The sequence below is a fragment of the Acanthisitta chloris genome, unplaced genomic scaffold (assembly GCF_000695815.1).
Source record: "Acanthisitta chloris isolate BGI_N310 unplaced genomic scaffold, ASM69581v1 scaffold776, whole genome shotgun sequence".
Classification (NCBI taxonomy): Eukaryota; Metazoa; Chordata; class Aves; order Passeriformes; family Acanthisittidae; genus Acanthisitta; species Acanthisitta chloris.
The window spans coordinates 96,217-111,018 of NW_008678499.1; the positions used below are offsets into that span (position 1 = coordinate 96,217).

The 14,802-nt window shown below is 39.7% G+C and overlaps 1 protein-coding gene across 1 annotated transcript in view; it reads left to right on the forward strand.

Moving 5' to 3' along the window:
• The window catches only part of LOC103804281 (mitogen-activated protein kinase kinase kinase MLT-like), a 37,124-nt gene that overhangs the window by 1,249 nt on the left and 21,073 nt on the right, over window positions 1-14,802 (forward strand). Inside the window, 2 exon segments of the mRNA XM_009076884.1 lie at window positions 3,171-3,306; window positions 14,532-14,576. Of these exon segments, the coding sequence (XP_009075132.1) occupies window positions 3,171-3,306; window positions 14,532-14,576 (181 nt within the window).

Below are 14,802 nucleotides of genomic sequence, written 5' to 3' on the forward strand. Positions count from 1 at the left end.
GGGACTTTTAATGAAGCCTGGTTATCAGAGCCCTGGAGGAGTGGGCTTGGGAAAAGCAAAGGTTATTCCTTTGAGGGACCTCTGAATTAGTGATCCAGATACTGCACTTTCACAAGGATACTGCACTTACCAAAGATAATCAAAGCTTGGACAAGCTGGATTACTTTTTTCCTCACTCTTAAAAAAAAAAGGCAAACTGAGGTTCTTTTTGTACAGACATGCAAAAAATGCAGCAAGTAACCAAACTCTTAGGTACCACTGCCTGGCTGGTGTGAAAACTTAGCGTGGGCTGAGTCTGGAGATGACTGATGGAGCTGATAACATAAATGACAACTTGGCCTATCTATAACGTGGTCTCATTTGCAACATTTTCAGGTCTTAATGTTTCTATTAACAATACATTTTAATCTGCTTGTTCTATCTTTCCCTTCAAATAATTCAGTATCTTATTTCCTAACTGTTCTACCCTGCAGATTTTATTATGCCTTATGCCTGAGTTGCCCAGGTCTGCCACATGTTTAAGTTCATATTCTGTGATCTTTTTTGGAGCTCTTTCTCAAGTCACTTTAATTACAGTAGGAAAAAATTGCTATTGAAGTAATGGTGTTCCAATTCAGTGAGAGATCACATTTGTCTGCATTTAGTCATATATACTAACTGCATTTCTTCTTCCACCCTCTCCCCATGAGTGGCTGTTCTAATAATTAAAATAGTCTGTTAGTGATATTTATATTAGTGTATCAGTAGCAATTCAAGACATACAAACAAATGCCAGTCATTGCTTTTAAATATCTGTGGATACTTATCATTAGAGTTTCTGGCAGTACAGTGTATGTTCTTCAATGTCACAGGATGAGATTATTCTAGAAAAGCCAGTAAACTAAGATGCAGAACTGCAGAAGCAAACAAATCCACAAGCCCTAGCATGTATAATGTTTCAAGCTGCTTCATTTATGGAGTAAGACTCATTAACTGGGCAATGTACGGTGGCTTTCTCTTTAATTACACAGTTTTATTATACAGTAGGATTATTTTTCAGAATGCAACTGTTTTTGCAGACTGACCTTTCTAGTTTCTGTCTAATGAAGAGAGGTAATTACAGCACAAAATAGACTTTTGACATATAGAAAGCTATTGTTACCAGGACTTTCCTAGCGCAGAATGTTATTTAAAAGAGAATGTAATTTACATATTTTAAAAATTATAGAGTTGTGTGTAAGTAGCAGTGATGATGAGAGGCAAACTAAGAAAAGGAGCACTTGCAACTGTCCTCAAATTGCTCTGTAGTTCCCACAGCAGATTGCATAGTATATGTTGTGCCTGACAGAAAGGGTTTATGATAGGGAGATGAATGTTTGGAGTGGAGTCACTTTCTGACCTTCTGTCTGGTGCTTTTTAGTTTTATTCCCTTACTGTCTCATCATTAGGATGTGTGACCACTTTCTACCCAGCACAGAGATCAGCCTTGACCTTTGCATGCCTAAATAGAGAGAGAATTTTGCTTGAAATCTGAAGCATAATAATTGTGAGGGGCATTTGTTCTGACCACCACATCGAACAGCTCGCTCAGCAGGGCTTAAGTGTGATAAATGCTTTTGCCCCCAGGTGGCTGATTTTTGCAGCAGAATTAAGCATGGTGGTAGAGTTTGCATTAGGCTTTGCTGGTTTTTCCAGCTCCGAATCCTTTCACTGTACTTTTTCACTCCCTGACAGAGATGTCTTATTAAAATGAGAAATCTTTAAAATCTGGGATATTTTTATTATTTCGTTTGCTTAAACAGACTATTTGGGTATGTTATTTTCCCTCATCAAAAACCTGAACTGTTTTAGGTTCATATCGGAGAAGAGCTTAATCATTCCATGCTAGGGTGGGAGATTTACAGGAAGAAATAATTCTCTTTACCCATCCCAAACAGAAATGACAACTAGCTGTGTTAGTCCTTATATTTGATTTTTGAAAACATCAGAGGGAGCATATTTTGTTTACAGTGTGTTTACATGGGGAAAATAATGTTAAAGTCTGAGCAGAATATTTGGCCTTGCAGAGTCCCAGTAGCTGTCGTCAGAGCTCTCTTTAGTATCTCTGTCACCTTAGGAGCTCGATTTCTCTAGGAAGAAAACAAAGCACTATGATTGACTTTTCCTGCAGCTAGGAAGGAAATAGGAAACAGTTGAAGCAGTAGTGAGGACACAGGTGGCAGAGAGTGCACAGTCTCCCAAACAGGCACAGAAACAGTTTGTTAAATGCAAATACAAGCTATGATAAAAAACTGAAGTTTTTTTCTTTGGTTATCCCACAAGCAAAAAATGTGTCTGAATTTGGTGACAGAATTATTTTTCACCTTCTAGTATACACCTATGTATTTGTAGCACAAAACTTCTTAAACTCTTCCGAGAGCAGTTCAGTTCATATATTTAAAAGATACTGTCCATCAGAAAGTATGGCAGAGGAAACCACTTTGTTAAGGGAGGTACATGCAGCAAAACCAAATAAAGTTGGTATCAAAAGTCCTGCCTTCATTTCCTGCCTTTCTTATTTTTCACACCTTTGCATGTATGGTGAGAAGTGGAGAAAAGTAAACCAAATTCCTTTCTCAAATGTTCTTAACTTGAGAAGCTTATATTTGTAACCATTTGCAGGCATGGGTCATATCAGGGTTTGTGTTCTTGCATCTTCACCTAAAGAAACAGGATGGTAAATGGGGAAAAACACCCCAGTACTGCCTCTGTACATTTTGAGTGTAAGGTCAAATGGTCTTTATAGCCAAATTATAAACCAAGGCAGGTGGACTTCTTGGACTGCCCATGTTGTGTTGCTAATGATTGTCCCATTACCAGTTCTTGATGCAGTTTCTTTATGGATAAGATCATGTTCCATGATGTTGAGGGGAAAGAAGGCATTTTCATTTTTAAAATGTTGTTGTTATATGACATTTTACTCTTTTAAATGTTATTTTTCTTCAACTGAAGGTATTATGGTTGTTCTCAAGTATAAATATTGCCATTTTTTCTTAAAGCTCTGAAAGACTTTGCATTTGGTAATTAAATGAACTGCTTGAGTTAGTATTGTACTTTTCAGCCTTTCGCATTTAATTAACATTCAGGTGGGAATTATGAACAATTTATATCTGTCAGGAAAAGACAAGACGTAACAAATTGTCTCCGTGCAGATGTGAAATTGAGGCAACCTTAGAGAGACTAAAGAAACTGGAGCGTGATCTGAGCTTTAAAGAGCAGGAACTAAAGGAACGGGAGCGACGTTTGAGGATGTGGGAGCAGAAGTTAACTGAACAATCAAATACTCCTGTAAGTAGACAATAATTCAGCCTTTCATCTTGTGTCAGAAAGTATTTGGAGGTTTGTCTTGTAAATCTCAAGGCACACCAAGGAAGTAGTGCTCCTGTTTTCTTTAGTTATTCCTTTGGGCCAATTAAAGTCTGTTTTATTGCATCACTCCAGATAATAATATTTTTACAAATTTCATCTAGCACATTACATATTAGCTATTACTGATAGGTCATATTGTGACATGGGCACTTTAAGTAGTGTCCCATTGATTTCGTAAGAGTTCTCAGCTTTCAAAGTTCATTGCCTTCAATAAATTGTTTTTTTCAACTAAAAAGTTGTTGACTTCAGTGGGTGCAGGATTTGGTCTTAAATGTAAGAACCATTTGTATCCTGCAGAAGGCATTTTGGGAAACCTATGTAGATTTTTTTTTTATTCCATTCTTTTTCTTTGAGAAGAAGCAAAATTTCCATTCTGTGAAAAAGGGGGTCAAAATTTGAAGTGTTAATTTAAGGCTTTGTTCATAATTATAGTTAACTTCTACTGGCCAGTTACCAGCTGTTAGAATCGCCACATTTCTATTAATAAATTGAACAAAAAACCTTCCTTGCATTATCTTGAATTTTCTAACGAAACATGATGCTCTTCCACCACTGATTGGCAGAGGGAGGACCACAGGGTTAGTGCATGGCGAGACATATTACAACAGAATTGTTAAAAAAAATTCTGCAATGTTACTTGTTTTTAAAGCACTAGCCAAAACAAATGCCATATGCAGTAGCATATGACTCTTCTTATGCACTATTTTATCCTACTTATATCCTTGTTTCTAGCCAGACTCATTTACATACAACTAGTTTTTAAGGCATAGCTTATTGCTGTTGTTTGAATGAAGTTGCATTTATGTTCCAGCTGTGAACATGCAGTAATGAAATAATGAAGGCTGAATATTTTCCTATGTGCAGATACTGTATGTTCTCAGTAGATATCTCTATGCCTGCTTTAACGCTTGCAAGCTTCCAGTAACTGAGCTGTGGGCCATCCTCTATCCTGAGCACAGCATGAGACACAGCCTTAATGAGCAAACCTTTTCACCAGCAAGGCTCTAGGGTTTTTTATGCTGTACTTGCTTATGACTTCTACTTTTCACTTAGAGCTGGCATTGCTGAAAGAATAAAGCATTGTGCTAAGGCCTATTGTACTAAGCGTGAACTGTCTTTCTGCATAACATTAACCCAACTCTTCTATTGCATTTAGATGCAATTTCTTCTAATAGAGAAATATAGATTTGTTTTTTCCCATAGAACTTATATGAACTGTTACACAGAATGGCTTTTTAAAAAGCCCTTTTGTTGGAAAAAAATTGACATATTGACAAAGAAATGGCTTATCCCAGCAAGATTGTTTTTTTAAATAGAATATGAAGTTCTACAAAGCACTGGTTACACATACAACTATATTTTAAATGCTTAGCTGTAAATAATTTGCATAATATCCCTGGGCATTCTGTTTGCAAGCTGTAATCCTTGGGAGTCAAGTGTCTGTCTCCCTCCCTTGGATCAGGCGATGTCTGCTCAGCAGTTTCAAACTGGAGGATTGCAACAGGGAGCTGCAGTTTTAAGCTACCTTGACTTGATTTTAAGCTACCTTGACTATAAAAAAAGTACTAAAGGTAGGGCAACCAGAGCTATGACACAGCTTATGGTGTGCACTAGGCATATACCTGGTTCTTAACCAACACTAAGCCTCATTGTGTCTTAGCTGGTACTCTTGTCCCTGTTGTATGTTTTGCAGTCACCTCTGTTTTGTTCTGCAGCAAACACCAGAGGCCAACAGGGGTGTGCAGGAGGAGAAACTCAAACTAAGTGAAAGAACAGCGAAGCTTTCTCTGCCGCTTGGTTTTCCAGTGTTGTAGGGTTGGTAGAGTCTTCATCCTGCATGGTAGACAGCTATGAGTGGCAGACTGATCCTGCTCCAAAGAATAAAGTATAGCTTTACACACATCAGCATGAGAGAAGGATGAGGCCAATATTTAGAAACACTTCTGTGAAAGTAGTGTTTCTCCCTGCTCTTGTTTTGACCTTGTTTTTACAACAGACATCTTTGAGTCTGGTCTCTGCCAATTCCTTTGTGCACAAGGGAATCTGGAGCCTTTTGGAGTAAAATGTATCCATAGCTGCAGTGAAATGGGAGACTTCTTTTGAAAGAGGACCAGACTTTAAGAAGGAAGTGTATGTAGCTAAGCTGAATCTCTTATTTAGAGGAAAACAGTGAGGAAGACATGAAATTCAGATATTCATCTGTGGTGCCCTGTACCTGCAGGTGGTCATTTAAGAACAGTGGAATTTACAGAGATTGGTGTGTCCCAGCCATCTCTAAATGTCTCTTTGTGATAGTCATCATATGCAATGTGATGCCAAAGGTATGTCCTGTCCTAAGGAGCTCTAAAGTTCTCCAGATCATGAGGTAGCAAAATATGGAGGAAGTAAAGTGATTATAACTTGCAAAATGAGCCACAGTTATTCACAGCTTACCTGCTGTCAGGCATTGAACAGGCAATGACCCAGAAATGTGTTTTAGTGGAAAGCTGATTTGCAGCTTTGCTGATTTTTATGGGCAAATTCTTCCCATATCTCAAGGGTTCTCGGCTATTGTTCTAAAGTAACTAAAACTCCAATTGCTGATGGAATAACTACCTGGCAATGAGTTGTGTGTACTGTGGCTAAATCTTGGTTTTAAAACATTCCTTTGTTTTATCAGTAGGAGCTTTTGGTGTCTTAGGTCCCAACTAGTGCTCTGGTGATGGTGTAACTGGGGTTTTTTTGTACAGCCACCTGTACAGAAGCTTAGCTACAGGTTCTTTGATCACTTATGAATAGGATCCATGAGGAGTATTTAGGGTACCCCATGTCCCCAACTTCTTAGTTTTATTTTTTCTTGCTTAAACACTGATCACTAACTTTGGTTAACCACAACACAAATAGAAAGCATATGCAAGTAGGGAAAACTCAAGAGGAACAAAAGACAGGTATTGTCCTTTTTAATGATACACAATTAGTCCATGTAAGTGGTTTTATCAAGAGATGGGCACTCTTAGAGCAGCCTGGCCATGAAGCCTCCCACGTTACACACCAGGGCATCACCATAATCACCCCTGTAACCCATTGTGACTAACTGCCACTGACACTTCAATCAGTTTTCTGATTAGGTTAAAAAAGGCGTGAAAACCCACAAATTTTGGACAGGTAGTTTTCCAAACATCTTTGGAAAGAAAGGCTAGTGCAGGTGTTCACACACAGCTCCTTTGCTGCTGGCTGGTGCTTTATTAGGTAGTTTAATTTAGGATGAAACTCCTGAGTTTTTACTCCCTGTGGAGCACAGGCAAGCATGTCACAGAGGTTACTAGTTACTAGCCTGGCCACTCTGAAGAGGCATTAATCATTAATCTAGTTAGAGAGGGTGCATTTCATTTGATATTACAAACAGACTGGGACAGGAGAAAGCCATTGTCTGTAGGTGAAGATTATACCAGTAGCAATTTAATACAGTGTACAACCAAATGGGAGATATCTATTGATATCACTAAATAAAAAAAGACAACCAAACTGAAGAAGCTGATGATCCAACCGAAACAGCTCCTCTTCCCCTGCCTGCTTGTCCCTGGGACAGCTTATGAAAGCACAAAGCTGGTGCAGGCTGCACTGGTGAGACGCTCCTGTCTGATTGTGGCTGTTGCAGGGTGATCCCTTTCTTTCCTTTTGAGTATACCCTCTAAACCAGTCTGCTGCTGCTTTTAGTTCTGTTATTTAGAGGCTGCTATTTCTGCACCAAACTGCGGGAGCTTGTTTGGGTTCTCTGATCTTAGCCTGATTTATTCTTCAATCCTGAAAGGTTCAATTAAGCCACTCACTCTGAGTTCTGTTGTGCCCGCATTGCCTTAGGAGCCAGTCCACCTGGCTGGGAAATGTCATGTTCTGTTTTGTGCTGTACAAAATGAAGGATTGAAGAGTTTTAACCTTCTTTTGTCATGAAAGCTCTGCTACCTGTGGTTCTTGCCATGCCACTCAGTGATTTTGCACTTTGGTTTAAGAACAATGGCCCCAGAAAGAAGCTGTCTGTTTTAATGAATTCTTACCTGATCTCCATGTTTAGATTCACTAATCATGTGCTTTCTGTTGATTGCCAACTAATCTGGTGGTGACTTTCTCCTCGATTTTTAAATTGGTTCTAACTTTCACTTTTGCTCTGTCCTTTCCTCCTTTAAATAGTTTTTCTTACCTCTTGCTGCAAGAATGTCTCAGGAGTCTTACTTTGAATCTAAAACAGAGGAGTCAAACAGTGCAGAGATGTCATGTCAGATCACAGCAACAAGTAACGGGGAGGTAGCTGGCATGAACCAAAGTCTGAAGGCCTTGATGATGACGGGCTTTGGGGATATCTTCTCTCTGAAACAAGCAGGATCTGTCCTGCAATCTGGAATGCAGATAAACATGCAAGCCAAAAAGAATTCTTCTAAAACCACCTCTATGAGAAAAGGGAAGAAAATCAACATGGCTTTGGGTTTCAGTGAATTCGACTGGTCAGATGATGATGATGATGATTTTGATGACACAGATGATAGCAGCGAATGAAATAAGTTATTGAATCAACCCTGAAATTGGTTTTAGCAAAAGAATAACATTTTAGAACAAGAATCCTGTCAGTTTGGTCTGTTTAAATCCTGTAAAAGAACAGTGACAACAACAAAAAAAAAGAACAAAAAAAATGTCAGATATTTTCCAGGCTGAGCATGTTTGTGTGTAAAAAGACATGTTGTTTTTGTTCAGATTGTGCTGACTTATTTCTGCTTTGATGAAATTTGGAACTAAACTTTCCAAACTAATTGAGATTATTATTATTTTAAGAACCATGATTATATCTATAATTCTTGATGCCTGATTACAGAAACTATGGCTTGATAAACTTAAGATCTGAAAACATTGGGGGAAACTTCAATGCCTTTAATGCCATTAATGTACTTCAAATTTTTCTTTTGTGTTTTTTGTCATTTCCCTTATGCCTTTAATTGTCAATCATATGCATATACTTGTACTTCCAGATTTGCTATTCTCTACAATCCATTCTTTCTTACTCTTGCAGTGAAGGGGTTTGCTATGTTTCTAATTTAAAGCCTTTTTCAAGGCAGCATTGTGTGAAGTCACAAAGAGGTTTCTAGGAAGAGAAGCTTGGTTGAGGGGAAGAGAAGGGTTAGATAAATACGGTGTAAAAACTGAATAGCAGCAGAATCCAGATAATCCCTCTTAGTAGATGATTTGTCTCAGTGTTGCATTTTCCCTCCTCAGGTGTATGTGCATGTGTATATAATTCCCTCTAGCAAAGCAAACTGCAATCAGACCTCTGCATCTATTATCAGATATTGTGATCTAGAAGCTAATTTTCAGTTATGCTGATGTAAATCCAGGAAGCCTCATTAACTTTGATGGACTTATTCTTGTACCTGAGAGCAAAAATTGGTAAATTGTGATTCCGTTGCATCTCCTAAACAGTCTGTGCTACGTTCCTAAATTGTGATTCTGTTGCATCTCCTAAACAGTCTGTGCTACCCTTAAGAAAGGACAAGGAGAAGCCACTATGACATTTCAGCTTGGGCCTGATTGCTGTGGCTTATGTGAAATTTATTTACTAGTCTCTGCATACCTATTTTTGCAGCTAAATCACTTTTAAAGTATTGCCACTGCTGTTAGGGCTTACTGTAAAACTCAGTGTGTAACAATCTGCTGCAATAATTGCCTGCCAGGCACTTATGTTGAGAGCAGTGAGGACGTTTCTCCTGATGACCCCTTTAGTGGTGATGCAGGAGGAGGGAGGGAACCCAGTGCAAACACAGATGCAGGTTAGAAAGGAAGATGTTGTAAAATATTTGTCCAAGGAAGAAGGGCAGCATTTCAAAAGAAAAATGTTGCTGTGTAGTTCAGCTGTAGTGGGAATAAGCTATCAAAATTCCATTCTCAATTACTGGAGGGGTTTCTTTTATGAAAACTTCTGGTTTTTGAGTGGCTTCTTTAATTATAGGCTTGCCTGTTACACAGCTCTAACCTACATATTATGGTGAGTGTTTTGTAGATAGCTTAAAGAAAAATGGATACATTAGATAACAGCAGGCCTGAAATCATTACATGTTCACTTAACAAAAGAGAAAGTTCTTTGAAGGAGTTTTTCTAGAGGGGGCACCTCTTCGGATTGTGAGAGAGAATTGTTTTATCCTTAAGCATCAGCACTGGTCTGGTAACCTGCAAGGCAGCAAGTGCTGTGCTTCAAGTGAGCCTACTGCACTCAGTTTGCACAGGATGAGACCCTCCAAGATGCTTCATTTCTGTAGGGTGTCATTTCACCTTCTTCCAAACAGTTGCAAATCCTTTGACTTGAAGATATCGAGAAGCTTTTCTCATGGTGGAATTATAATTTGAATGATGCTGTAAATTCACATACTCCTTCAGCACAGGTAGGGACTGGCTTCTCAGGCCCATCAAAGCAACCTGGTTTTAAGGAGAAAAAGGGACATGGAAGGGCAAATAATGAAATGGAAATAAGAACAACTAGGCTGTTTTCAGTGCAGATTGTACTATTTTTATAAGTCTTATGTCTGCTAACACCCACAGCAATGATACTATTTTTGTAACTGCCACTTTGCACCCAACGAAACTTGATGGATTTGTGTAATATAATATGTGCACTTTAGAACTCAAGATGTGTGTCATTGTGCATAAATTACTGTACCACAGAAGCAGTGTAGGGTTGTACAACTAAAAACAAAATTTGCTTCAGTACACTTAGAATTCAAAACAACCCAAAACATCTATCCTTAGCATTGATGTTTTGCACTTTTATGGCTTTTGACAATCTCAGAGCACTTCATGCACGTTTCTGTTTGTAGGGGTTTTAACTGAATTTGTAAATCCACTCTCTACAGAAATAAAAATAGTTCTTAAGTAGTATGACACAGGGTTTCATGGCTGCAAAATCACAAGGTTTAATTCTGTCCTTAAGGTTTTATGCTTACCCAGATGTGTAACTTACTTCAGCAAAATATCAGAACTCGGTAGTGTGCTTGGATGAATTTCTGCTATCTATTTAGTTTCAGTATTTTTTAATGAAACAAAGATTTTTTTTTCCCCTTTGCCTTTCTTTCCCCAAGTTATTTGCCAAAGCAAATCAAGCTATACTGAGGGAAAAATTGAGCTCTTGTAGAACTTCCCTGTGCATTCAAAGTATCTACAAACTGTAGATAAGGTGATAACATATTACAAACTCTTCTGATGCAGTTCTCTTGAGACAGTGTTATACGTAAGATATGGGCTATTCTTGCTAAAAAAGTAGCAGTATTGATTGCATTTTTACTTGCCTGTGATGACTTTCATACCAGATGTCTCCAGCTTGCAAGTCAGAATCGTATGTGAGAATCGAGCTGTGTTGTTTCTGCCACTGAAATGCTTCCCACTAGATAAAGGCTTTGGAAGTGGCTCTGGTGGGCAGGTATGGTGGTTGGAGCAGGACAGAGTATTTCATCTTCCACACCTGATTTTGCTCTGCAATATATCCCTGTCCATCTTCTACCTGTATTATCACAAGGTTATATGAATCTCCACAACAGTCCACAGCCACATAGTGTGTCAGCTTATGGAAGTATTAACCAAACCCAGAAGGTGTTTCTTTGGCTGATCTGTGCTGTGAGCAAACCACCAAAAGCCTTCCTGTGCCTTGTGTACCTCTCAGTTCACTAGGCTCTGTCAGGCCTTTTGGTTTCACAGTTTTCTCTACCTTCCATCAAGCCCTGGAGGTGTCTGCAGCAAAATAATATGCTTTATTTGATGGTGGGCAAAGGTAAGAACCAGGCCTGAACTTCTTGTTTTTACCAAACTGCTGTACTGCCAGCATTGACTTCGATGGGTAAATGACCTGAGTGAAGAATGGGGGGATTGACTTTTGGCTTGCTTCAAGATGCAGAGTCAGCTGGGACCAAGACAAGATGTCCAGCTCCCAACTCCCTTTCTTTTCCTTCTGCAGTGGGAAAAAAATTGGAAGGGGGACTTGATGGAGGAAAACTTTTGAGCTAGTCATTTTTGTGATGATAACACCACTGATTCCTTGGAGTAGCAAGTGTCCTAAGGTAGGGTGTATAGGTGTGCTGCATCCCCAGCTGTGTGCTGTCAGATGTGGAGCTTGTCCTCTCCAGATGGGAAGGGCTTCCTGGAGGTGAGGTCTGGTGCAGCCTCTTGTCACAGTCATGTTCTTGATTTGGCGTTTGTTTATTGTTCCAGCAGTTTTCTTGGATGTCGATTCCCTTTCCTTCTGGGGTTTAAAGTGTTTATTCAGAGTTAAATATCTGATGTACTAATGATTGCTCTCACCGGTAGCAGTAAATCCATGGTGTGCATATAGCTGTTCAGCAGTGTTACTGTGTATCTTTAGTGATGTAGTTCCTTTTTCTGTAATCAGGCAGCTTTTACAGGTTTTTAATAAGACCTCTAACTTGACAACCATTATAACTACAGTCCTAAGTAGAATGTTCGGGTAGAAAAAGTAAGTTCGTTTAGTAATTTTCACAGCCCTTAAAATGCACTGGTAGGAATCTGGAGGAGATAACTTTCCCTTTTCCCCCAGACTTCAACTTAGTGTACACTGTAAAATCTGCACAGAGATTTCTGATATTAAAACTGTAGAACCAACAACTTTCTTTAAACATTTTATATTGTGTGCTAAATATTCATATGCCTTTTAAAGTCAGATATAGTCCACTGCATTTCTTGCTTTTGCACTACTGAAGAAGTTTTGTACTGAATAGTAGGAGTCAATGCTACTTACACTTCAAGTTTGAACTGATGGAATTTGAATAGAAAATATTTTCACAGTGTTAGAAAACTTCATTTTCCCTTATGAAAAAGCAGAGCTGAGCGCAATGCCTATGCCAAGACTCTTGTGCTGTAAACTAAATATATCATTTGTGTGGAACATGCAATGTTACACTTCTGTGTGGTAAAACCTTGCAGTGTCAGTTATTCTCTTTATTGCACTTGACATAAAATGTCTTGTTTTATTCACACTGTGGATTTGATTTTCCAGTGTAAAACCAAAGCAAACAAACAAAAAGAAATCATGCAATGTATTCAATTTCCTCAATTGGTGTCATAAACTTTCTTTTGATGTGAACTTTTCCTTTGCTTCTCTTTGTTCCAAACTTCTATTTTGCAATAAACATTTTGACAGTAAATTTTATGCATCTGTGTCACTGTGTAAAATGCTGGTGTTTCAAGAGGTTCCTCATTGTCTGCTGGTTCAAGTCACTTTTTTGTATTACTCATTGTGTGACATTTCTCCTTTATTCTCCCATCTTTTAAAACAAACTTAATACAGAACTTAGTCTGCCACTGGTTATATTTAAATATGGGGAAAGCTGAAGAAATCCACTGTACAACTATTGGACTTCTGCAGTAAATGATTCAGTTGTACAAACTATTGTACCAGGCTCCTTCCACAGCACCAGCTGGTTTGAGTATCAGTACATACCAAAGACACAACCCACTGCCTCCTGAGGGGGTTTATGATTGCTGCTTGCCCTTTCTTGTGCTCAAGTTTTGCCCCCAGCACTACTTTTGCCCACAGCATCCTGCCTGGGCTGCACATTGCTGTTAGCATAGGGAATACCTAACAGCAGCTAGGTTGAGAAGATTGGTTGCAAGTATGGTGGAGCAGAGAAAAAAAGTCAGGAAGGTCTCGGTTTTTTCCTACTGGCAGATGTATCTTGCCTTCTGCCAGTTCACCCTAATATGTTTTGCTCTGTCCCTTTTGGGAAGCAGTGGGCAAAGGGGTGGGTTTGAGGGTCCACTAGATCCTCCTCACAGAGATGATTTCAGCTGGTTTCATAAATTATTTGTGCCCAGCCAGATTTGGCTGAGACATTGGTGGATGCAGACAAAGAGGATCTGAAAAGTCCTCAAAGCAGGTTGGGCAGCAAAAAGTCAATAGATATGGAGGCAGAAGTCAAGAGGTGTTGGCCAGTCACAAGTCCTTCAATGGAGGTTTCCCGTGGATGCTGCAAAGTGTGTTCACAGTGATGTCTGAAAGTTGTGGGCAGATTACACTAGACCCTGGTCTTGTGCCTGGAGAGCCAGGGAAGTGCTCGACACATAAGGGGCAGCTCTGCCCTGGGGCTCAGTGTTCAGCTGGAGGTGGGCAGGGGTGAGTGCCTGCCAGGGGGGCATTTTTGGCTTGTGGGTGGTCTCAAGGGAACTTGTGGGTTGCTCTCTGGAGGGGATAAAGCTGTGGGGCCTGGTGGGTAATCAAACTGAGTGTCTTGGAAATCACTGTTACCTACATCAGATGAGTTTGCAACTGCATCATAGTATTGAGCTTTTGGGAGACACTGACAGCCCAAATACAGATATACGAGTGATGTTAACCCTTGAAGCTGGATAACAATTCCAAGAAGGAGAAGATTGAGATACCATATGCTTGAACGAGTAAAATGGCAATCATTATGACAGTGACATCTTCTCCTCTGTCAGTTTTCAAATCATCCCAGGATTTTGTTTAATGCAGCCTCTGCATCCTCCATGGTTTCCTAGTGCTTCAAGAGCTAACACCATCTTACACCAAGCACAGTGTTGGAGGAGGCTGCGAAGTGCTGCACTGCCCCAGCCTCAGGGGAGCACTTGCAAAGCATTGGCAGAAACCAATAGAGACTTATCCATACAGGAAGACTACCTACAGTGGCCAGACTCCAAATTCTGCTCTCACTGCTGTCCAGTGACAGTTTTCCTTCTTCTGCAAAAAATACCTGTCATTTGGGAGGGAGTCATAATCACAGATTGCAGAAATGAAGTGGTACCAAAGCCATAGCAAAAGCAAAAGCCTTCCATAGTGTCAGACCCAAGAGGAGAGACAGGTACAGAGTTCCTTGCCACGGGGCAGTTTAATTTTGCTTCCTAAATTGCCTCTGTTAGAGATCTGCTGGTAATTTTATCTGCACAGAGTGATGGGATGGATTTAGTACTGCCAATGTGTTCTTGGAGCCAGTCCATGATCAGTGTGAATCCAATGGTTTATTATGTCAGGGTGGGTCAGACCCTAAGGTCTGCACTTTGCAGGGAAAAAGGGACAGAATAAAATCAGCCACCAGAGTAAGATTTGGGTAGAGGGGAGCAAAATGGTCAGACAGTTTTCTTTTCAATTCATATCTCTCACACAGTTGCTGCCCTCCTTTGATATTTGTGCATGGACCGAAGATGATGTGGTGAGTATTTTGTTTTAATGTGGCCAGCCTCGTGCTGCTGGAGCTCTCTAACGAACTACAGTGGGTATGGAGGGAGGGAAGGCTGCATCAGAACATCTAGGTGAGATTTTACTGCTGGTTTTTTGGTGAAACTTGTGTCCCAGAAAGGCTTTAACATGGCCATAAATAAATTAAGGACTTGAGCAGTCATAAAACAGCCACATTCTCCAGTGGCTGGAAAATAATG